The 26,081-nt window shown below is 38.6% G+C and overlaps 1 protein-coding gene and 1 non-coding gene across 3 annotated transcripts in view; both read right to left on the bottom strand.

Annotated features, from left to right (window-relative positions):
• The window catches only part of RAB3GAP2 (RAB3 GTPase activating non-catalytic protein subunit 2), a 103,276-nt gene that overhangs the window by 43,106 nt on the left and 34,089 nt on the right, over nucleotides 1-26,081 (bottom strand). For both annotated transcript variants that reach the window (XM_006055941.3, XM_025286086.2), the window contains exons 3-12: nucleotides 20,055-20,178; nucleotides 19,130-19,211; nucleotides 16,971-17,018; nucleotides 16,808-16,883; nucleotides 16,384-16,485; nucleotides 11,810-11,909; nucleotides 9,225-9,323; nucleotides 2,978-3,126; nucleotides 1,542-1,621; nucleotides 1,332-1,421 (exon numbers count right to left, since the gene is read on the bottom strand). In XM_006055941.3, the coding sequence (XP_006056003.2) occupies nucleotides 1,332-1,421; nucleotides 1,542-1,621; nucleotides 2,978-3,126; nucleotides 9,225-9,323; nucleotides 11,810-11,909; nucleotides 16,384-16,485; nucleotides 16,808-16,883; nucleotides 16,971-17,018; nucleotides 19,130-19,211; nucleotides 20,055-20,178 (950 nt within the window). The remainder of the gene's footprint in view (nucleotides 1-1,331; nucleotides 1,422-1,541; nucleotides 1,622-2,977; nucleotides 3,127-9,224; nucleotides 9,324-11,809; nucleotides 11,910-16,383; nucleotides 16,486-16,807; nucleotides 16,884-16,970; nucleotides 17,019-19,129; nucleotides 19,212-20,054; nucleotides 20,179-26,081) is intronic.
• LOC112585318 lies at nucleotides 6,693-6,824 on the bottom strand. The gene has a single exon (XR_003109791.1). It is a non-coding gene; the product is annotated as a small nucleolar RNA SNORA36 family (small nucleolar RNA).

Genomic DNA, 26,081 nt, shown 5'->3' with positions numbered 1-26,081 from the left:
TTTTTTCAGAGTATCAAGTACAACTATATCTTTGCTTGATTAAGCAATATGTCATATGAAACTACTCTGACAACCAACTAATTTTAGAATACTTTGCTCCTACACTCGCATCTTTGTCTATTTTTTCTTATTTCTAATCTTTTCTCTTTCTTCTCTAGATAGCATATCCTGCTGGTATCAGTGTAACTGCCTGAAGCAAGAACTTTCCTTCTTCTTAATAGTTATCTGTATACTGTTCTTGGTCTATAATCAATCCTATTAGAACTGTGGGTAAAATAAAAGTAAGGAAGTACTGAGAAAGAACCAGAATAGCTCATTTTGAAAAAACTTCCTGAGACAAAGTACTCAGAAACTTTGTTACATCCATGCAATGCATAGGGCCATTTGGCTTATTTCTTCATACTTGGGTGACTGGGGATGTGATATGTTAGATGGAAAAAAATCTAGAAGATAATCTTCCAATACATTTTGAAGTGACGTGAAGTTGCTCAGTCGTGTCCGACTCTTAGCAACCCGGTGGACTGTAGCCCACCAGGCTCCTCCGTCCATGGGATTCTCCAGGCAAGAATACTGGAGTGGGTTGCCATTTCCTTCTCCAGGGGATCTTCCCGACCCAGGGATCGAACCCAGGTCTCCCGCATTGCGGGCAGACGCTTTAACCTCTGAGCCACCAGGGAAGCCCCAGTAGATAATTGTTATATCTCTTCAGTTGAAGAACATCTAAAAAGGGGGAGAGGTTTTTATTTCCCTTCATGGTGGTACTTTATATTGAGTAATAAAAAAGGATTTAAAAACAGAATCAAGCAAAACTCATGCCCTCTCCCTGCAAAACCTGACAAATCCACTAAATATCCCCCAGTACTGCTGGAACAAGCAAGGAAGCATAAGCCAGCATTATTCAAGCATAATGCTTGAATATATGTGATCCCATTTTTACTATTTTTTTAAGAAATCACTATGTCCTTTTTAAGGTTCTACAGCTTATCAATAAACTAAACTTTTTACCGAAAGAAGTTCAATAGCTATCAAAAACCCAATATTTCTACTGTATATCTAAGTGTACAGTGTTGTAAGCACACACCCAACACACACACACACACACTCTAAGCCATCTATTACATGATGGGGAGACAAGTGTCATTAAAACAGATAGGAACCACTCTTCTCATGAAGTTTACATTCTGGTAGAAAACATTAGTCTCACATTAATGACTTATAGGAGCTTCAAAGACTCAAGAAATCAATAAATCAGCTAAGCACATGGAAAGACCATACATTTAACAGTCCATTTCTAAAAATACTAAAATGCAAGAGGAGCACGACAGACTTGCCTTACAGCTAATGGGGTAGCTGGTTCCACCTTGGGTTTTTGCTTCTGGAAAGCTTCTTCTTCATGCTTGCTCTTCCAACCAAGCCAACCACTGAAAGAAAGAGCATTTAGACTAAAACCAAGGATTCCAGTGTTTTAATGTGCAGACCATCCAAATACAAGTTAAAACTAAGTGAGATGAAAATCAGATTATTTAAACTGATGTCATTACCTGGCAGCATTAAATAAAGCGGAAGTGAGTTTACTTGCCACTGCAAGTGCAACGTGAGATAATAGTGGTTGCGTGCTTCCCTGAAAAACAGAACATTTGAAAGATGACAAATAAACAAAATACACTTTCTAAATGAGATGCACTTTAAAAAGGTAGAGGGTAGAAATATAATCAGAAGTTTTAACTCTACAGTTTTAAAGTAAAATCACTAATAGTTTATAATCTTCATGATTTCTCTCTTTAAATTGTAGTCAATTAAAAAATCTAAACTAGGACATTGCTGCTGCTGCTGCTGCTGCTAAGTCGCTTCAGTCGTGTCTGACTCTGTGCGACCCCAGAGACGGCAGCCCACCAGGCTCCCCCGTCCCTGGGATTCTCCAGGCAAGAACACTGGAGTGGGTTGCCATTTCCTTCCCCAATGCATGAAAGTGAAAAGTGAAAGTGAAGTTGCTCAGGTTGTCTACTTGAAAGCTATACAGTCGTGTCCGACTCCTAGCGACCCCATGGACTGCAGTCTACCAGGCTCCTCCATCCATGGGATTTTCCAGGCAAGAGTACTGGAGTGGGGTGCCATTGCCTTCTCTGAAACTAGGACATTAAAATGGCCTTATTCTAGCAGGGCTATTGATTTCTCATCCATACCGAACTAGCTCTTTTCCCTCTTCTTAAAATATTTTTTTCAGTCAGTTTTTATTTAGAAATACTTCATATTGTACAAAACTTATTTCAAATTTAAGTATAGCTGGTTTACAATGTTCTGTTAGTTTCAGGTATACAGCAAAGTGATTTGGTTTTATAGACACACATACATTTTCAGATTCTTTTCCATTACTGATTATTACAAGATACTGAATATAGCTCCCTGTGCTATACAGTAAATCCTTGTTGGTTACCTATTTTATATACTGGAGTGTATATCTATTCATCCCAAACTCCTAATTTATTCCCCCCCACCTCTTTTTTTAAAATATATTTTTGTTAAAGTAAAAAGACTGTTTGGACAATTCTGAGAAGGGCACTTTTTATGTGAGAAATCAGAGCTGCCAAGTCTCATACCTAAATCTCCCCAATTTTAGGGAGCAGTTTCACCACTTCATCAGCTATAGTTGGCAGCTCATTCTATCTTTACAATTCCTCATTTACACAACTCCCTCGTGGGCCAACATCACTAACAACTCTAAGCTTCTGACTACTGCACCAATATTTTAAGACAACTCAACTAAGAATTCGGGGCATCAGAAACAAAGAAGGCTGCTTATTTTACATTGACTTTAGTATATTTTCAGTTAATCTAAAGAATTTAGAAGAAAGTGAGTTGAGACTAATTTCAGCTTATACTGAAACTTACAAATGTAAACTGCTTAATCTTTTTAAGGCTATTACCATATCCAATTTGTATATACGTTGAAAATCAAAATCAATGATGAAACACTTACCTCTAAAGCATAGAAGAAGCCTGTAAATGGACTGGACCCTACAGTGATATACTGAGACATGGCTGGTGGGCTGTTTTTAATTGCTGCATTATATCCACCTATATTGGAGGCAGTCTTCATTTGATCAAAAGGGGACAGAGTCATAATACCTAATGACAAAACAGCAACAATATGTAATTTTAATGCACTGAAATGACACTGTCATTTTAGATTACTAGATTTTTATTTCAACTCCATTCTAAAATGCTAACTGCTGAGTGTCATTTAATGGATAAAAGTCATTTTTCAAAGCTACAAGATCAATGCCATAAAACATCCATAAGATATTAAAATTGCCATCTACAATTCCTCTAAGCTATAAAATATATAAAACAATTTAAACATTAATTTTTTAAACAGATAAAAACTTCAAATGGTACAAGAAGTATAGAATCTATCAATATCTCCAGGTATAAGTTTACTTTTTTGAGGTAACAACTGAACTATTTTCTTATATTGCTTTCCAGAAATGTTGTAGGTACATAAATGACAGCACACCAAATCAACTCATGTGTGCCTTGTTTTTTAAATTTAATAAAATATCAAGGAGACATGCCTCATTCTTGGCAGTCACTCAGAGTATTCCACTGTGTAGTCATGCCATAATTGATCTGACCTTCTGATGGACATCTGAGTTGGCTCTCACTTTTACCACTACAAATAATGCTGCGATATATGACCTTGACAGATCTTTGCATACCTATATATAAGCTCATCTGTATGGCAAGTTCTCATCAACAGAAGAGCAGGGTCAAAAGGGGATCTACGTTTGTAAACAATTTTATTAAGTGCTGTGACCCGGCATTCCACAGCGGCAGCGCTGCCTCACATCCACACCGGAAAGGCAGCAGAGCACCTCTGCTCCCATATCCTCTCCCGCACAGTGAAAACAAACCCTTTCAAACATCTGCTTTTTAGTCCAGAAATCCCCAGCCTTCCATAATGAAGAGTTACTGCTGATCTCCCCATGGCGCTAAGAGTAAATGTAGACAATGCTGAGGAGCAGTAGAGGAAAAGCCAACATCATTTAAATTCACCTGGGCGGCAGAGAGAGGAGGGGGCAAGTGAGCTTAGAGATCTAGAAAGTAAAGATCTGCTGCTAGATTTTGTCTCGGGCGATGTCTTCCAACTCAGATGCTCCTGGTACATAAAGACAGCCAGTTCTGAACACAAACATACTGCAGAATGGAACAGGAGTTATTCTCATTTTCATATGTATGTACTGCCTTTATTTTGAATGCATTGCTCCTGAAAGAGAGTCCTGGGAAAGGAACTGCTTTTTGGGTGTTCATAAGTAAACCTCTTACTGGATTTAGGATTTAAAGTCATCAAATTTTAATCCTTACCAAAGTTGACCTATTCTGAAAGATTAGAATGCCTGTCCTGGGTTTATGAATGAATTCATGATTCAATATGCAAAGTGTTTTTATGACATGATTAAATACGCTGACTGTACCAGCACAAAACCAAAGGCTGAATGGTATCACATATAAATTGAAATTTTAAGTTTCAAAATGCTTTCTCTTCATACTCTACACACTATAGGTGTGTGACTTTGTTTTTTGAGTCACCAATTTTAGCATTATTTTTCGCTGATTTAAGATAAATGAACATATAACTTACAGTCCTTCTTTTTCTCTCCATATTCTTCCAATATAACCATATCTCAATTTTTAAATTAAATTCACATTCACCCTTCTCACTATAAAGAACTCTAAGCATTACTGCTGAGACAAGCTGCCTACTGTAATTACATTGCCTTAAATGTAAATTTTTTTTTCTTCTGAATTTGTTACTACCTTGTCTTTTAGGGTTTTCCCTGAACATCTGAGGCCTTTCCACACTGTGAAACACCTTACAGTTCTTAACGTAAACTTCCGTAAGGTTAAAGTCACTGAATAATTTTCAAGGCCTGTATACTGGCTAAAGAAAGTCCCTTTGATAAAATGGCATTTGAACAGACACCTGTTTGAAGTGAGGGAGAGAGCCATGTGACTAGCTGGGTAAAACTCCAGGCAGAAGGGACAACTGCAAAGGCTCCAAAGTGGGAGGACGCTTGGTGTAGCGGAGGAGCGTAAGTAGATCAGCGTCGGGGAACACAGGGGTGAGGAAGGGGCAGTTCTGCAGGAGATACAAGGCCTTTGGGTTTTATGAGGAATAAGATGGGAAGCCACTGGAAGGTTGTGAGCAGAGAAGTGGCAAAAATATGACTTATATTCTACCAGGATCATGTTAGCTGCTACTGGGTAAAGACATTTTAGGAAAAGAAGAAAGGCAGCAGAAAGACCAGTTGGGATTTTCACTTCCTCAGTAGCTCAGGCAAGAGACAACGGTGGTGTGGACTACCATGCTGACAATGATGGAGAGGAGACGTGGTCAGATTCCGGATGTACTGTGAGGGTAGCTGAGACAAAGGTGGACTGGATGAGGACTGGTGAGAAAAAAAAGAGAATCAAGGATGACTCAAAAGCTTTTGGTGCAAGCAAGAGGAGACAACAAGAGAGAAGGACAGAGGAGGACCAAGTTTGATGGGAGAAGTCAAGAATTAGGTTTGGGATATGTTAAGTTCGGATACCCAGGGGGAAGCGTTCACCAGGAGCTGGAAAATGAGTAACAAGTTTAGTGAAGTCAGGACTGGAGTCAAAATGGAGATGCTGTGAGCTGATTTCTTGTTCTTATGTTTCAGAGTTTTGAAAATAGGGGGTGGAAATATTTATTTTTAAATGTACTCCGATGCAGCTTTCATTCTCACCATTCCACTTAAACTTCTAAGAATCAATGAACGTTGTCAAATCTCCTTTCTTGAATTCTGTAACGCATTCCACAGTTAACCATTTCCTCCCAAATTTATACTGATAATCTGGACCTCTTCCCTGACCTTTAGACTCATGTATCTGTCTACCTGGCATCTCCATTTGGAAGTCTGCGTCAGAAGTTTATCTGTAAAAACCATAACTCTCCACTCGTTCACTCCTACCGCTTCCTTCTCCTATCCTCTTTTCAGCCACAGCCCGAACATTCACCCAGTTGCTCAAACTTAAAAACTAAGAAATCTCTGATTCTTCCCTTTCTCTCTTTTCTAATATCCAGCCCTTGGCAAGTGCCAACTACATCTCCAATCTGTCTACTCTCTAGCACCACTGCCTCCTCCTGAGACAAAATCCTCATTCTCTCTTGTTCCAACCAACTCTTTGCTGGTCTCCTTGCTCTCATTTCATTCTCCTTCAGGTTTTGACTGCACGCCGTCCCCTCTCCCCTCTAGACCAGGCCTCTGTCTCTGCTGCTCTCTCTCCCAGAATGTTTATCCTACATTCACACAGTGGCTGCTTCCCATCCTTCGTGTCTCAGGAGAGGCCTCTGCTCACCTGTGTACCTAGTCCCCTTGTTCCTTTACTTCTGTCATAACCCTCTGCTTATTTTCATGATGCTCACTAACATTTTGTTATTACCCTATTTATTCATTTGGTTTAATTGTTTCTCTCTTGTCTCCCCATCACCAGAACCTAAGCTTCATCAGGGCAGGGGTCCTGTCTGCCTTGTATTTCTAGCACCAAAACTAGTGTCTGGGACACAACAGGTATTCATTCATTTTTTGTTGAATGAGTTAATCAGACCTTTATATAAAGATGTACATGGAATAAAGCTCATGGCATGCCCCCTCTTTTTTATTTCTCCATTTTGTAGGCTGGGAGATAAATGAATAGAATAAAATTTTCTATCCAATCATTTCTCCTAGCCTGTTTCAATGTTCCAAAGTTTAATTAACAGAACAAGGAAGTCACCTTGAACTGAACTCAACACTTTGGAGTTTTGCAACATTTCTGTGTTCACAAAAAGTAAAGATAAATGGAATGTCTACCAACAATGTGCTTATTACAGATTATAGGCAGACCTTGGAAATATCGCAGGTTCAATTCCAGACCATCAAAAGAAAGTAACTATCGCAGCAAAGTGAGTAAATGAATATTTCAGTTTCCCAGTGCAAATAAAAATATGTTTATACTACACTGTAGCCTGTTAAGAGTACAATAGTATGGTGTCTTAAAAAACAATGAACATACCTTAATTTAAAAATACTTCATTGCTAAAAATTGCTAACCATCATCTCAGCCTTCAGTGGCGCCTAATCTTGTCGCTGGTAGAGGAGTTTGAAATATTTCAAGAATTACCAAAATATGACATAGAGATATGAAGCGAGTAAATGCTTTTGGAAAAACAGCACCCAGAGATTTGCTTGACAAAGGGCTGCCACAAACCTACAATTTGTGAAAAATGTAGTATCTTCGAAGTGCAATAAAGCAAAATGCAATAAAACAAGGTCTGTCTGTATTCCATACAAGAAATGCAACAACACACAAAGGTGCTCTGTGTCAGGTATCTTCAGTTCGCCCCTCTGGATTCACACTCCTTCCTTCTCTCCCTCCCGGTGTGTGCATGTTATGAACCCAGATTCTGAGCTGGATTCAGACAATGGGAAGCCCCACCAGGAGGTCAAAGACAGAAAAGAGAATGAAGTCAGGACACGTATTTCCTTGGGACTATTAGCCAAAAACCACCCTGCTCTTAAGGTGCTGATTCTATTCATTATCTTGAATGAGTAGAATTTAGGCCTAGGAGGAGCTAACAGTCGCACTGCTAATGAGCCCTGAGACACTGGACTATCCAATTCAGTGTGGTTCTCCTATACTACGACTACCTCATCCAGTTATCTTATTTTTTCTTTCTTTATATTTTATGTGCTATTTGAAAACTCTTAACAAGCATATAATATTAAACAGAAAAAATAGGAATATATTTTAAAATAACATTTCCTTCTTCTCTACCGCCATTTCTACTCTTAGTTCAGAAGCCCATCACTTCTTACTGAGATTATCATAGCTTTCTTACTGCACTTAGTTTCTCGTCTTGACCCATTCAAGTGATTTTTCCAACAGGCTAAGTGATAGTACCATTTTCTTGTTCCGAATCTTTTAAGGACTCTCAACATGGTGATGAGAAAAATAAAACTTCCTGTGCACAGTATCCTAGGCCTTCACAATCTGGCTGCTCCTCACAGGCTGGCCTCACTCGGGCCAGTTCTCACTGTTTCTCCTGCACACAACGCATGTGATACTTGTTCGCTAAAGTGCCTCCCTGATGTTGTCCTCCTGGTCAAATCCCACTCATTCTTTCAATCTCAGATTGAGGTTAACCTCCAGTTCCCTGATCCCCTTGGGCTTCTCCTCTACCCCCGCCCTGGAGGAATAGGTCCACTTGCCGATTCTGACAATTGTCACATGCTGTGATACCGTAATTGTTTTCACATGTTTCTCCCAACCAGCTACATGCGTCCTGACAGCAGAAACCAAGTCTCTCCATCTCTGCATTCCTCACACCTAACATAATAAGCCTTCAAATACAGGTCACAAGAAGACATACGCTTTGCTCTATACTTTGTTGATCTAAATGTTACATTTTTAGAAGACTGATCTGGCAATTACATGGATCAAACTCATCTGTATAAAACTTAAGTCAAATAGTGGGTGATCCAAGACTGTACAGTAGGGACTTCCCTGATGGTCCAGTGGTTAAGACTTTGCCTTCCAATGCAAGGGGTGCAGTTGGATCCCTGGTCAAGAGAACTAAGATCCAACATGCCTCATGGCCAATAAACCAAAACATAAAACAGAAGCAATACTGTAACAAATTCAAAAAAGATTTAAAAAATGGCTCATATTAAAAAACAATCTTATAAAAACAAAACAACAACAAAAAAAACTGTACAGTACTGCTTATGCTAAGGGCATAATTACTAAAACCACTACCATTCCTTAAAGACATTAACTTCATCTCTAAATCTAAACTACCCTCCAAATGTCTCACTAAAGACAATGATTTTCTTTTCACATGAGAATAAATGTTATTGTTGTTGTTCAGTTGCTACGTTGTGACCAACTCTTTGCAACCCCACAGACTGCAGCCCGCCAGACTCCTCTGTCCATGGGATTTCCCAGGCAAGAATACTAGAGTGGGTTGCCATTTCCTTTTCCAGGGGATCTTCCAGTATCCAGGGACCAAACCCATGTCTCCTGCATTGGCAGGTAGATTTTTTTTTAACCACTGAGCCATCAGGGAAGCCCTGAGAATAAATCTACATTTCCAATAAATGAGATACTTCTATCAAAAAGTATAAGAAGTTCCAAAAGAACTGGAACTAGTAATGGCTTACCAATACTAGCATGATCAATAATTGTGTCAATATCTTGCAGACCCCATTTCTTATACGCTAATGGCGGTGGCTGGATGTTCTCATTGCCTGATGCTGCAGCTGTCAAAGACAAAAATTAGACAAACCAAACTTAAATATAATGGAGAAAATGAAGTTTTACCAAAAATCATTAAAAATATAATAACGACTTATTATTCTAAACTAATTAAAAATAAAGTAATATAAACCATGCATACAGTGAGATTTACTCACACGAAGACAATATACATAAAATACATATATTAAAAGACTAACTTGGCTGACATAAGAGATTCTGGAACACTTAAGGAATTAGAAAACATGACTAAAAACTCTAGACTACCATCAAAAATCAAGGTGAATTCAAACTGCAATTGAAGCCAAGTATGCAATTTCTCCCTCTTGAGAAAGACAGTGAATAAAATCCCTGAAGCAGCAACCTGTGTCTTAGTGAAACCTGATGGTACACCCAGCAGAAGCACACATGACAAAACAGAAAGATCTCAAATGCAAATAACTGAGACCAGGCTTGACAGAAAGATATGCTAACAGCGACAGCACCGCCAAGAAAATGAAGGGAATGCTGATCACCGACCACGGCATTTCCACCCAGGGAGAGAGGAACGGAAAGAAAAGCAGCGGCTACACCTGGGGCCACAGGTTCATGCACAAGACCCCACGTGTCAGTACATTCTCAGGCTATGTATTAGAATACAGCTGGATTCTCGTCATTTATTCAGGAAGGTGAAGAAAAGTACTCTGACAAAGGAAAACAGTAATCCTCTAAGCACTTCAGATTTGAAAGTAAGGCCAACCAGAGAGAGTTTTCCTATACTGTGAAATGAAAGTCACAGCAATCTGTAGCTAAGTAATCAGATATTTAGAGCAACTTACAGTAAGAGGGCAGTAAATGGCTTACTTACTTGCTAGGAGATAAAATGGCTTTATGATCTCATACATAATAAAATAAATGGCAATTCAAAAGTAAAAATGAAATGGCTAATGACACCAATTAAAGCATAACTGTCTATTTCTAGTTTATTTTACTGCAGAATTCTTATGCATATGAAAATTACAAAATTCTTAAACCTATAGAAAATTCTTATAGAAATTTCTATAGAAAATGACATATATACTAATGGTGACTATTTGAAATTTCTCCAAAATAAAAGACATTGAAACTTTACATGGACTAAATTTAAATAATATAAAAGATTATGAAAATAGGTATAAAAATTCAAACAAATGTACTACTAAAGAACCACATAACCAAGAAGATACTGATCATATATATCCACCTGTTGAAAAAACAGTGAAAACTGTTCTATTGCAATGTGAGATGCTGCATTCTCTCCCTGGAAGAAATTGCTTCTTCTGTGTCTTACAGTTTAGTTCTGGATTTATGAACAATCTTTATGAACTGGATAGCACATCTGAATTAAACTCTACTTTATGGGAGCTAAATCATTTACAAGCTAAACTTTGCTCTTTTTAGGGCCATGAAGGCTCCTTTATTCCAAATCAGAAGAAAATAGGGTAAATCAGCACCAACACTGGTATCTGCACTGACTTGGGGCTTTTTTACTTTTAATATCTTTAAAACTGGAATCTTAAAACTGATGGCATGACTCTTACTGGCAGCATTTTTGCTTCTTATTGGAACAGAAGATAACAGTGCATCTTGATTTTTAATGAAACACAATATCCTCTTCTAAAGACAAAATAGCCTCAGAGTCTAAACTATGGGTAGGGAAGGTTAAAGTGCACGGTTCATGCCAAAGTCTGGAACTGACATAGTTGCCTACATAGATTATATTTAGGGCTCTTAAGTGTTCTCTGTTCAGAAGTGTTTCAAGTTAGCTAAAAGCAGCTGACGCTGCCTGCCTGTTGAGTCCTGCCTAGTGTGAGGAAAACGCCCCCTGCACACACTCCGCTTTCTTCACCCCCAGAGAGTGGAAGCAAGGCAGAATCACAAGATTTTAGTATGCTGGCCCAAGTGGCACTCATCTAGTGAGAAATCTGGTTCCTCAGTGAGACACAACTGAATTCTCTATCCCAGTGCTGAACTTCTCTCTTAACTGGCCAGGACATATTGCTGAATTAGTAAAAAAAAAAAAAAAAAAAAAGGCAACCATTCAGCTGGCAACATGAGAGCTGAAGATCTAGTCCTCACCTTTATCTTACTAATTAAGCAATCTACTGTGCTTAGTCGCTCAGTCATGTTCAACTCACTGCAACCTCATGGACTGTAGCCTGCCAGGCTCCTTTGTCCATGGGGATTCTCCAGGCAAGAATACTGGAGTGGGTTGCCTTGCTCTCCTCCAGGGGATCTTCCCAGCTCACAGATCAAACCCAGGTGTCCCGCACTGCAGGTGGGTTCTTTACCATCTGAGCCACCAGGGAAGCAACCTACTACACTCCCATTTCTATAGTAGTGGGTTTTTTTTTTCTTCTCTTTAGAACTAGTTCAGAAGGCCTTTTTAATTTAGAAGACACATTTTCCTAAGTAGATTAAATTAAATAAGACAAATATCACCACAAGTTAGCTATTTCTTGCCCCAAATTACCTTTTGCTACCTGATTTCGACAAGCACGAAGAGACTGAAAAAGGCTAAATCCATCAATAGTCACAATGGCAGCTGGATATAATATACTCAACTCTTCATTCTGTTAAAGGAATAAGAAAGAAGAAAATATTTCCATTATTGCCAAATAAGCATATCTATGTTTCTGGTATAGCTGAATATCACGATTAATGTAAAATAAACAACCGTCAAACACCCTACACACAAGACAACAGCAGGCAGAGGAATAGTAAAAAACAAATAAACTTTTTTTTTAATGCGTTTTAGTAAAGGACTTAAAATTCTTCTCAAATATGAGCCTTTGTACATGGTGAATATTTTCAGGATAGACAAAGGGAGTAACCCAAAAAAGTACAAGTTTCATAAAAGTGAAATTTAGTTACTATATGGATGCAAACAACACATAGAAGTAAAAAGAAGAGAAAAGAAACTCACCTGAAATCCCAGACGTATTTCAGTATATAGGGTCATACATAATCACACACTTTTGTACAAGACTATACCATATACAGTATTCTGTAACAGGTTTTTCCTTATTCAGTAATATATCAATGATATTCTTCCATTTCAGTAAGTGAGCAAATCAATTTTTGTTGTGGCGATGCTGTATTGCATCATAGGTACCAAAATTTCAGTTATTACTGATGGACTTTAGTTTGGTCTGCTGATTCCAGTCTCCCTCTTTACCATCCACACTCCACAGCTGGAGTGATCTTCCTGAGACACAGCAGAACAAACTACTCCCCTGATTAAATCTCTCCACTGGCTCCCTTCTGCACTTAGAATAAAACCTGAACTCTACCCAAGCTTCAGGATGGGGCCTCTCCCTCCAACATCATCTCACCCCTCTCCCCCTGCACCCTGAACACAGAGGTCATTGCACCTTCACCTCCCAAGTCACTGCCTGCCTTTCTTTAGATCACTCAGGTCTTGGCGCAAATGTGGTTGCTCTGAAAGGCTACTCCTGAGTTTGTCTCAAACATCAATTCCATTTCCTTGTCTCATTTCAATCTCATCAACGTGATTACTTTCCTCACGGCACCTATCAGAGGCTGGAAACATCCTGGAAAATCTCCAGCCGTTCATCATTGGTTACCCTCCGTCACCTCCAAACTGTAGGCTCCACAAAAGCAGAAACCCTGCATGTCTGGTTCAAAAATGGATTCTCAGTGATTACAACTGGGCTGGGCACATAACGGGCAGTAAATAAATGTTTATGAATGAATGAAATATTTTCATTATTACAAACATCACTGCAGTAAACATTATCTTTTGTATATATCTTTTCACATCACTTTGATCTAAATTCCTTCAGGGAGGTCTGTTGGGTCACAGAGCATTCAATTTTCATTTTCATTCATATTATTAAACTATCTCAAGGAAGTACCTATCCGTTTATAATTCCACCGACAATACATGACAGTGCCTGATTCTCCCTCTGTCACCACGTTTTGTTAATCTTCACCTTTGCCAATCTGAAAGGTGAAAAATTATCCAAATGTAGTTGCTTATAGTTCTGAGATTATCAGTAACATTCACAAGTTTATCATATGCTGTCGACCAGTTATATTTCTTCTTTGGAGAACTGCCTTGTCCTTTTTTTCTACTGGACTGTTGGAGTGTTTCCATTTTTAAACAACATTTCTGTGGGCCACAAGGGGTGGGAGCTGATGTCGGGGTTCACATGACAATTTGACAATGCCTAGCTTACGCAGTCCACCGAGCATGGCGGTGGGGGAGAGGTCCCTGACAGGGAGGAGCTAACCACCAGCTAGCCAAGTATCTCCAAAACAAGACTGTTTTCCTGAAAAAGATACTCTTACAAACACCAATGTCCAAAAGCTGCAGAAATTGAGCTAAATGATAGGGATCTCTGTGCAAAAACCACAGACGAGGTTTCTTTGGCATTCCAGAAAAACATCTCCCTTTAGAATCTTCTCCTGCAATGATCAGTCGTCCCACCTACTATACTCACTGCCCCCGGAACTGAATTACAAGGAAATCTGCTCTTGTGATCTTTAATAGATGTGGGAGTGCACTAAAGATGCAGCAAATAGATATTTCTGATATACAAACTGATATATATTGGAACGAATGATGCTTATGTAAAATACAGAGTAACAACAAAGACTTCCCTCCATGTGTTTAATAAATATTTTTCAGTGAAGACATTTTGACTCACAAAAGCAAATAGCAAGCAAGTATTTAAATGTGAGTTATATTTTTCCACCAGCTCTAAAAACAGATTATTACAAACACAGTCAAGTTTAAAGTATTTAAAGAGCCTTCATCTTCCAGGGAATTTTTTTTTTTTTTTTTTAATTAAAAAAAGGGAAATGGCTCTTGAGAGGCAGCTTCAATAAACAGATCACCGTCTTGGATTTCCAACAGTTCCTTGTTTGTTTCCTGCAATAGTTCCATTTTCTCCCAACTCCTTACGATCAGCATTGTCACTTAAGTCTTCAGCTTTCAGTTTCATTTTCCTATAATGGGTCCTGGGAAGAGTTCGTTCAGTATCTGTGACTTCAATCATCATCTTCAATCTAGTCTTTGTGCCTCTGGGGTAGTTCTGTATCACTACAGGCATGATGGTATTTTCATTTTATTTCCTACTATCACCTCAAACATGTACAAAATCAAATGCCTCAATGCAGGAGATCTTAGAGCCAACTCATTTTTCTCTTTAAATTCGACACCTTGGGACTTTCTTGGTGGTCCAGTGGTTAAGAATCTGCCTTGCAATGCAGGGGATGCAGGTTCAACCCCTGGTAGGGAACTAAGATCCCACATGCAGTGGAGCAACTAAGCCCAGACGCTGCAACCCCTGAGCCTGAGCACCACAACTAGAGAGTCTGTGAGCCACAGCCGAAGATCGCACACGCCACTACTAACACCAGATGCGGCCAAAAAAAAATTCAGCATCTCGATACAGTACCCAGTCCTGTCAAATGTTCCTCCCTTTTCCCACAGCCATTCCAGTCCTGGCTCGCAGCACTGCACTCTATTACTGATAACTGAAAAAACAGGATAACTAGCCTCCCTGATTCCAGATTCTCACAAGTCCAATTCATCCAGAACAAGGTCCTTCAAGATCCCTTTGATGATACTACTTCCTTCTCGTATCTCTGCTAAGTCACTTCAGTCGTGTCCGACTCTGTGTGACCCCACAGACGGCAGCCCACCAGGCTCCCCCGTCCCTGGGATTCTCCAGGCAAGAACACTGGAGTGGGTTGCCATTTCCTTCTCCAATGCATGAAAGTGAAAAAATAAAGTGAAGTCACTCAGTCGTGTCCGACTCCCAGTGACCCCATGGACTGCAGCCCACCAGGCCCCTCCGTCCATGGGATTTTCCAGGCAAGAGTACTGGAGTGGGTTGCCATATCTCTAGTAGCTTCTAAATCTTCTGAAGCAATTCTGATTTTCGCTTCACTTTCAAATTTATGAACAATCTGGTCACTCAGACTATTAGACAGTTTCTCAGTTTCTAACACAGTTGCTGTCTCACAGTTCCATGTTTGAATCTTTCCTGATTTTTTTTCCCAACTACCTAAAATATTTTCCCTTCTTTTCTAAGTTCTATACCCATTTTCAAGGCTTAATTCAAACTCTATCTCCTCAACGAAATTTTCCTTTATTACCCTAGTCCTAATTGAGCTCCCTCTTCTCTAAATTTGCACAGAAGTTATTCTGTTCATGTAAATTAGCAACTCATAAGGTAATGCTTAATACTACTGATTAACTCAATCACCAGTATGAACAGATATTAGTCTAGTCTTTCTTAGTGGTTAAATTTCACTCCAGTCTATCTATCACACAATTTACATCCACAAAGGAACACAATATATATTCAGCTGCTTACTTCAAACCTCTTGGAAGCCGGGCAGCACAAAGAGAGAAGGCATATTATATAGTTTTGATGATGTACCACACAAGATGTGCTGAACAAGAGCATATTAGTTCATGTGCCTCTACAATTACTGTAGACACAATCAAAATTTTTGACTGTGAGACAACCAAAATCTCACACAGCACCTAGGAAGAAGTGAAAACTGTGGAATGCCTCAGACACTCAATAGTATTTTCTCTATCAAAATTTTCAATGAATATAAAATATTTTCCACAGTAAATAAAAACTGAATAACACCTTTTCTGAGAAATAGATTAGTGCAATATAGTAGCACTATTAACAACACAGCTAAATCTTTTTTCTTTTACTCTACATACTTTTAACACCTACGTCCAAATAAAAAAGATATAAGGTTATATAAAACCAATTTTTACCTTAAGTCACTATTAAGTTCTAAAAATGAGAAAACCTTTTGGTTTCCAACTTAAGTATTTTATTTCACTGTAGAGCAAAGCATACGAAATTTCAGTAAGTAAGTAAAAGCAAGACTGGTGTTCCTTACTCAGCTATGAATAGCTTCTATTTCTAAAGTCTGACAGCAGAGCTCACTGTGCCACGAGAAGATACCTTAAAGTTTCCACCCAACAAGAAGGAAGAAACCACTTCAGAGTAAAGCCACTGTCCCTCTGGACACAATCTCTTACGCTACCTGCTCAGTCACGCCAGGATGTCGTGGGATTTCGTAGGTCCTGCATTTGAGCTGAAGCACTGAGTCCTCGTTCAGGAGCTGAGCGAGCAGGAGCACGCCGTTCTAGGAGGAAGCACAGAGACGAGCCCTGCTTGTTTTCTTACCAATATACCTGAACAGGCGAGGCTGGGCAAAGAGCGGCGTTTCCCCCACAAGTCTTCCATGGATGCCAGGTGGTCAGTCTGCAGAAGAACATGGCTTCTCTTCTCTATAGTTTACAGCAGAACTTTCTACCACCACACCTCCCCTGTCCCAGCCTTCACCCCCTTAAGTAATAACTACACATTCAAGTGGCAGGGAGTGAGTCACAAAGGAGTGTGATGGGAATGCGGAACCAGGTTTTCCAGTCAAATGGTGCCTTTCAACTGCATAACGCTCAACTCACCTCTGTGTAGAAGCGTACGTAACCCGAAGTAAAGCCCACCACGATGCAGGTCCAGTCTGGACGTCCAGTGGAACTCCTGTTACAAACAAAATCAATGATCTTAAGAGTTCATACATCAAACCAAAAAAAAAAAAAAAGCCTCACTTGACTCACTTATCCTTACCTCTTCTGGCTTGCTAGTGGGATGCACAGAGCACTGGTTACACATTCCCTAAAAACAAAGACAAAATCATATGTTTACCCAATCAATTTATCAATGACTTTTCTATCTCTATGTTTGGATGTTAAAGGACAATTAAGTGGAAGATGAGTTCTGTGGACCAGTTGTATCCAATACATAAATTTAAAAAATGAGCAAAACTCCACCATAAGGAGGGTAATAAAACCCATTCACATAAAAGCTAATGTCACATTCACTTGAGGGTAATAAAAAAAGAGTATTTTTCTTTCTGTATTGTCATGAAAAGCATAAAAGTAAAAAAAGCAAACCTTTACCATATACAACTGATTATACACAAAAGTAAGAAAACATCAAGGGATCACCAAGCACTCATTTCCCACTGTTCCCCTCTCCTCCACATCAGTGAAGAACTTGGGCAGAAAGTGGGAGGAACTGGCAATCACATAACAGGCAGACTGCATTTCTGTTGAGAACATGATTCTGGAGACTTGCCATATTTCAACTGGCTGGCTTCTTTTTTTTATATTTTGCAGAAATTGCTGCTGATAACCTATTTCTAAGCACCTGATGGGCTGGATGGTCCCTAAAAGATTTTTTTTTTCTGACATGCAGATTTGAGAAAAATTTGTCCCACACACAGAGACAAGCCTCAAAATTAAAATAATGCCAACTGACTTCTTCCTTAAACTGTCAAAACTCAGGACCATCACCAGTTTATTCAACAAAGTATAAATCCTCTTCCCCATATATCAAACTAGACACCAAACAAAATGAATCTTTTTGGTTGGTTGTTGTCTCTAAGGTAACTGAAAACATTAAAGTAACACACTAGCATAAGTGGGTGAGGCTCTTGACAGCCTCGGGCCCTCCTGTCATGCCTGCATGCTTAGTCATATCTGACTCTTTGTGACCCTTTGGGCTGTAGCCTGCCAGGCTCCTCTGTTCATGGGGTTTTCCAGGCAAGAATACTGCAGTGGGCTACCATTTCCTTCTCCAGAGGATCTTCCCAACCCAGGGATTGAACCCAAATCTGTGTTTCCTGCATTGGAGGTGGATTCTTTACCCACTGAGCGATCCGGGAAGCCCTAAAGTAACTGAACCTTGCATGTGCATTTCTGACAGAAATTAAAGGTCTTCAAAATGCTTAGACTAAATGACTCAAGGAGAAATAGCATTTATTTTGACAAGAGTAGAAAATAATTCACTGAATCTCTACAAAGTGTCAGGCATGTACTATGGATTTCTATTTGATTGTCTTTTATCTAAATTTAAAGTCTAAAGAACCTATTCATTCCAACTAGATAACTTTCAGTCATAAAAATTTAACTGAAAACAATTTTTGGCTGCAGGTTCCAGGCTAGCAGCTCCATCACGGAACCATGCTAGAGATCTGGTTTTAAAACTCTAACCAGGTAGGTAAGAAACTTGAATTTACTAACTTGCATTTCTTAAGTATTTATGAGTTTTAAGAATTAATGTAGCACTGTCCCCTTTAAGTACAAGCTCAGTGCTAACAAAGCAGAGAGGACCATGGCAGCCCTTGACTTTTTGGCTGAATAAAATTAACAATGAGGGACTTCCCTGCTGGTCCAGAAGTTAAAAGTGCACACTTCCACTGCAGGAGACACAAGTTTGATCCTTGGTTGGACAACTAAGATCTCATATGCCGTGTGGTATGCTTAAAAAAAAAAAAAAAGAGATAATAATAACAGAGAGCTAAGGAAAAGACTGTTCGTGGGGTTCTCAAGGCAAGAATACTGGAGTGGTTTGCCATTCCCTTCTCCAGGGGACCACATGTTGTCATGGGGTTGCAAAGAATCTGACACGACTGAGTTGACTGAACTGAAGGAAAAGACAAAATATAGACAGGATATTATGGAATTCTCTCTGAACTCTCCTGTAAATCCTCTCCAAACGCAAGGGTTGTTTTTTTTTTTTGGTTCTTGGATTAATAATTACATGGTTAATAAAATTAAAGTTTACTGCCCAAATCATGCTCTACAATCTCTAAAGCTGCAACGAATATACATTTAATCAACATTCCAAATGATGAAACATCTTAGCAGACTGATATACAAGTCAAACAATTTCACATATACATTTAACATATGGAGAGACAAAAAGAACTAACTGGTCCCTACCCTTCTTCAACACTTAAAGAACCACTCCAACCAACAGCAAACTGCATTTCTTCCTTCCCTTTATCACTATGTTTCCATTTTGCTGGGGGAAAAAAAAAAAAAAATCATCACACAAAATAACTTTAATTACAGCATACTAAAACAGAATTTATTAATTTCATTATTTTCCTTTAGAATGATAGGTGCAGAATTTAATAGTTCTACATTAACTTATGTAGCTCTTTCTATAAGTAAATATAAGATAATGTTTAAAAATTTTTATAAGATTGTTATAAAACTCTTTAGTCTCTCTTCCAATGCAATCCATATAATAAAGTTATTAATTCTATGTATTACCCCATCATTTTTATTTATAAAACTTTTATCTTCAATTGGCAAAGAAAAATTTTCTAATAAATTTATGCTATTGGAGAGCAAATCTGCTGAATAGCGTGACTCCGTACCCATTTAATACAAGACCTTATTTTGATCAATGAGGTTTTCCACCTTCTATATATAGCCAAACTTTAATCTTCAACAAAAATTGTAAGCTAAGTTTATACCCCAAACAGGAAACAAGAGTACTGTGGGCTTTCAAATTAGAGTTGAAAGTCACCCAATTCACATTATTGCTGAGAAGGGGTCAGTGGCCTTTTTAGCTCTAACTGCCCCTTGTGAGAATTGGGCAATGCCCAAAACTGCTTCTGAAGTGCCAGATAGAGACAGCTCGAGTATCTGCAGACAAGATTGAAAAACAGAGAGGAAAGAAACAGAAGAGAAAGGAAAAGAAAGGGGAAGAGAAAGAAATAAAAGAGAATCAAAAGTGCTGTGCAACATATCAAGCTATCAAATGCTACCATATAATGGAGAAGTAACACTTTTTCTTTCTACCTAATTCATTTTCTATTCTATGCATTAAAATAAATGAAAATTATAGAGTACTTACGCACTAGAAATACAGCTTTTTGTTCCCGAGCTATAACCATAAGATCATTGGTTGGAGATAATGATAAAATACAATCTTGAAGCCAGCAAGTTTTTTGTGGTTTGCAAGTATTTCCTTCTTCTTCCTGTGAGTAAAACTACAATTACTTTCATGGAAAAATATCAAGAACAGTTCAACTCACCGCGTCCACCTTGAGAAGCAATGGAAAAGAAACCTTCCCAATTCTTTTATCAAAACATGTCAAAGATGACCAATAAAAAAATACTCACCACAAGCAGATCTCAGTTTTGAAAATTCATGTAAAAATTTTAAATAAAACAGATAGCAAGACATTAAAAGAATCTCACATAGGGATCATTCCAGGAATGATTTAGTTAGGAAATCTGGTAACTAATCCTACTTGAGACAGATAGCTAGGGCATCTGCAGCTAGACAGCAAAGAAAGTATTACCTGACACTTATGGCCTGTAAAGTGTGACATTTCTTTTTATGTGATCTGAAAGGTGTTTTCTTTTTTTCAACTGAATATGTACTTACTATATAGGTAAATTCCTATGGTTAAAAAGTCACAGATCCAAAAAGGTCTATTGCAAAGTCTGACAATTCCTGTGTTCCAGCCACCCTGCTGTTCACTCTGGAGACAGCAGTGCGACTGTATCTCATGTGTATTTCCAGAGACACCATGCACACAGGCAAATACGATTAACTACCCCTTTCCCCTTTCCTGACACAAATGGTAGCATGCTACATACATACTTCTATATTTTTTTTCTCTTAACATATACCTTAGATTTCACTCTACCTAAAGTTCCTAAATTTTTTAATGGCTGTAGAACATTCCATTGTAGAAACACCCCAGCCCCCACTGATTGACATTTGTGTTGTTCAGTCTTTTGCTGCTACAAATGATGCTACAATGAATAATTTTATACATTTATCAGTTTATGTGGGAGGATGCCAGTAGGATAAGTTCCTAGTCAAAGGGAATGTGTGTTAGTAAATTTGCTAGCTATGCCCAAATTGTGCTCTGCAGAAGTTGTGTTAACTTACAATCTAACCCAGCAAGTTTTCAAAGTGCTTGCTTCCTCAGGGACTCTTCAAAAGCACTTTAACTCTGATTTTTGTCCAACTAGCACATAAAAAGTAGTATCTTAGTCTACAGCATTGCTCTTATGAGTGAGAATGGGTATTTTTTCATATGCTTAAGAGACTTTTCTATGAACAGTATATTGTTCCTTTCCTTTGCAGACCCCCTGTTGGGTTGCTGATCTTTCTCTAATTGATTTGTATATACTTTTTTTTACATCAAGCATTTATTTTTCCTGAGAACATTGTATTGCTTATTGGAGATTTATTTTGTTTTATTCAAAACACAGAAAATAGAAGGGGAAAATCACCCACAATTGGGACACCACTGCATTTTCATACTATCATCCTAATGGCTATAGAAGTTTCTTTTCCTTAGAAACTGCCTAACTATTCTGCTATTTAGGGGCATGTTTTGACATTATTTAAAAAAATGCTACAACAAAACCTCTACATACCTTTCCCTTCTTTCATTTTCTACTTAGCATTTTTACATACAAAGAAAATTGGCCCTTTGAACAAAAGCTTTCCCCAGTTCATGTCATAGCTTAGTTTTCTTTATGCAGAATTTTAAAATTTTATGTCTTAAAATTACTGATCTATTTATATTTACTCTCTTATAGCTCCTAGGTTTTATGTCATTTGATCTTCCACCTTACTCAACCCTACCCGACAGCTTTTGGATTGAATTAACCAAGATGAGAGGGAAGAGGGGGGGAAGAGATGCAGGATGCTGTCATTAAAAAAAAAAAAAAAAATTACGGTTTTTAAAGCTTTTAGGACTTCTCTGGTAGCTCAGATGGTAAAGAATCCCCCTGCAATGTGGGAGACCTTGGTTCTACCCCTGGGTTGGGAAGATCTCCTGGAGAAGGGAATGGCAACCCACTCCAGTATTCTTGCCTGGAGAATTCTGTGGACAGAGGAGCCTTGTGGGCTATAGTCCATGGGGTCGCAAAAAGTCAGACATGATTGCGTGACTAACACAAACAATAAGAATATATTGCTAGTACAATGAAATTTAAAGGATTTTAAAAACAGAAAATCATCCTAATCAGAAATATTATGGCAGTATTTCTAGGAAAGATAAATATTTCTTGCTGTGATACTATCAAAGAAATGTTTAAAACAGAAATAAAATACGGATTATAAGACACCCTTAGGAAAATCTCCAAGTAAGTCTGAAACCTCTGGAATAGCCATCGAATTATTTTTCCTTCTCAATGGAACACTGAGGAATCAACCATATTCCTCTTTCTTCTGCAAGGTACGCTAAAGAGGTTGTACTCACTCCCAAAAGATAGGGAGAAGAGTCATACTGGCAAGATCCCTTATTTTAGTAAAGCTACAATTTTTAGGACTTTTGTTATCTAGTCTGTTGTTTTTAATGTGTATTTTTCTACATATAAGCCAGGGAGAAAATTATTCCCTAAAAAGTGAAAGTTATAAGGTAAAAGTTGAGTTGTAATTCACTTCTCCCCTGACCCACAATCTCCACCCGAGTGCACGGTCTCTGGCCGGCACGCACCCAGGACTCCTCACAGCGCCTTGGCCGCCGAGGGCATCACCACCCTATGGTTTCCTCTATTTCAATGAGATCCAATTACACTAACTGACATTCGGGAGTTTTCAAGGGAAAACATCCTTCAGAAAGAAGAATCAAAGCAGGGAGAGTGATACAGGGTTATTATTTAAGTGTTCTGTTTGATAAGAAATTAAGAGTATCTAAACTCTTTGACTGCTCTATAAAATTTCCATCTCATTGTAATAGAAAAGAAATCCAAACAATGTTCCAGAAAAGGGATAACACAGCTCTACTTTTGGCAAGCTCTATAAAAAAATTTTTTTTAAATAATAGAACATCTATACAAATGGGTTCCTTCCTTTTATCATACTTCCAAAATTTTGTTGAAACAGTAAACTCCAAAAAGTTTGTAAAAATTACTTTTCAACACAGAGTATTATTCCTGTTTTTATCTTCTTTTCAAAATACTGTCACTAGTAAGGATGAGAGCTGTGTTTACATTTGCCCAAAAGACAAAGAGTTTAAGAAATTCAAAGATGGAAGGCATTTAAAGACTAACTGGCCCACACCTCATTCTACAATAAAGATAGAAGTCTTGGGACGGTTAAAAATATGTACTCCCTGCCACACAATCAGCATCTGAGGCCAGAGGACGACCACTCTCATCTTGGTGGGTGACTGCAACAGATCTTTAAGAAGCCTTAGGATTTGACTCCTGGAGAAGGCAATGGCACCCACTCCAGTACTCTTGCCTGGAAAATCCCATGGACGGAGGAGCCTGGTAGGCTGCAGTCCATGGGGTTGCAGAGAGTCAGACATGACTGAGCAACTTCACTTTCACTTTTCACTTTGATGCATTGGAGAAGGAAATGGCAACCCACTCCAGTGTTCTTTCCTGGAGAATCCCAGGGATGGGGAAGCCTGGCGGGCTGCTGTCTGTGGGGTCGCACAGAGTCGGACACAACTGAAGCGACTTAGCAGCAGCAGCAGGATTTGACTCCAGTCTCAGTCAATGAAAAGTGTTTTCTCTAAAAGAACTGCCCTATTCCTCATCACTATATAGTAGACTGGGCTTCCCTGGTGGCTAAGAGGTAAAGAATTCAACTGCCAATGCAGGAGATGCAGGTTTGACTCCTGGGTCAGGAAGATCCCTCAGAGAAGAATGGCAACCTGCTCCAGAATTCTAGCCTGGGAAATCCCAGGAACAGAGGAGACTGGCTGGCTATAGTCCACAGGGTCACAAACAGTCTGGACACAACTTAGCAATGACACAACAACAATATACCAGGCTACTCTTCCTGTGGTTCTGCAAACTGATTTAGAGCTGTGAGGAACCATATTTGAACATGGGAGTCAGCACATTCTTGAGGCACTGCTCTGAGTTCTTCCTTTAGAAAGATTCTTTCCTCTTTTCTATCTGTCCATCTCACATGCCAGTTCCTATTGCAATCCCATTCTCCTCTGACTTTACCATCCTTCGGATTTATTGCCATGAAAAGTCTTACTATTCTCTGATGTTTCTTCTGTGATTGCATTTCTCTAACCCTAGACTAGACGTCTTCGATACTTTCTATGACGCCTCTACTCCGCTCACTGCACAACCGCAAACATGAGTGAATAACAGCTTTCCAATTCCTCCTTATTTATATTCACAAAGATACCCAAATAACCTAGTATTTATTCTTACACATGAAACTATGTAACAGTGAGCAATTGATTCAAGGCTAGTATGCTAAGTAATGTATCCATAAGGAATAATAGTATCTTTAGTAATATTTTTCCTTAAGTAATTTTATGATTTAACATTTTAAGATTATGGCTGATGTATCCATGCAAAGAGTCGCAAAGAGTCAGACACGACTGAGCGACTGATCTGATCTGATCTGATCTGATCCATGTAGGTACAATATCCATGTAGGTACAAGGAAACACACTAAGAACTACTCTCTCTATTGGGTCTAGAATTCAGTGTCAAATTATAATCAAGCTTTGTCTGCCACCATGTTCAGCAAGTGGACTATAAGGCATTTCAGCACAAACATGAGTTCTGCCCTGTAAGAATTAACCAAGATGAAAGCAGAAGAAGTAGATATCACTGAGAAGCAAATTCAGAGAAACTACTCCACAACGCCTGGTTGTATCCCCACCCTTGCTGAGCCATCTCAATCATGTACATTTTTACTAATATGAAACCACATGGATCAGCATTCCAATTTCATCTATTGATGATGAGGGCTGGTGCGGGAGGGGTGAGAAGATGGCAAAACCAATACCTTCCATCACTCTTCACTCTCCAACTCTCCATCTTTCCTGTGACTGTGGGACTAAAAGCAGATCCTCCTAGTCTATCATGGCAAAGCTGAATGAGTACAAGTGGGAGTTCCATATACCAAAATTAAGTTATAAAACACTCACATGACTATATTATACAGGCAGAGGTCAGAGATACTGTGGGTTCAGCTACAGACCTCCACAATAAAGCAAACACCACAACAAAGTGAGTCACATGAATTTTTTGATTTCCCAGCACATATAAAAGTTATGTTTATACTATCCTGTGGTCTATTAAATGCATATTAGCATTATGTCTAAAAAATGTACACTCTGTAATTTAAAAATATTTATTGATAAAAAATGCTAACCATCATCTTAGCCTTCAGCAAATCATAATCATTTTACCAGTAGAGGATCTGAAATATTTCAAGAATTAGAAAATTGTGACAAAGAAACAGGAAGTGAACAAATGTTGTTGGAAAGTGGCATCAATCACTTGTTTAATGCAAGGTTACAACAAACCTTCAATTTGTTAAAAAGAAAAATAAACCACTATATCTGCAAAGTACAATGAAATAAGGTATGCTATTCCTTGTTGTTGTGGTTAAGTCACCTCCAACTCTTTTGCAACTTCACAGACTATAGCCTTCCAGGCTCTTCTGTCATGGGACTTCCCAGGCAAGAATACTGGAATACATTGCCATTTCCTTCCCTAGGGCTTGTACTATATTAGGTTATATTATATTAAGATATCATATCATCATTAGGATTTGACATGTTATAAAATTCTAGATTTAAAGCTTTAGTCTTGCTGCTTGGGAATGATGCTAGCTTGTCACGAAATCCAATGGTGTGTGCTCTTAACACAAGTTCGATAGCTCTTTTGATCCACAGCCACACTGGGGCGGGGTAGGAGCAACCACAAGTTCCTGGTCACATTTAATTCTGAAGATACGATATTCAATGTATCAGATTCGATAAACTAAAAAGCCTTTTAAGGACACAACTAAAAACAAGTATTATCTTTTAAATTATAAACAGAGCTAAAATGTGTTATTTCTCCACAGGCTTAGCTATTTTGCCCCATGCAGTATGAATTTTTATCAGAAAATGATAAAGCAAATGGAAGAACTGAAAACAATTGG

The sequence above is a fragment of the Bubalus bubalis genome, chromosome 5 (assembly GCF_019923935.1).
Source record: "Bubalus bubalis isolate 160015118507 breed Murrah chromosome 5, NDDB_SH_1, whole genome shotgun sequence".
Taxonomy (NCBI): domain Eukaryota; kingdom Metazoa; phylum Chordata; class Mammalia; order Artiodactyla; family Bovidae; genus Bubalus; species Bubalus bubalis.
Note: the sequence above shows the minus strand (reverse complement) of the source record. Positions and strands in the feature narration are given on the sequence as shown.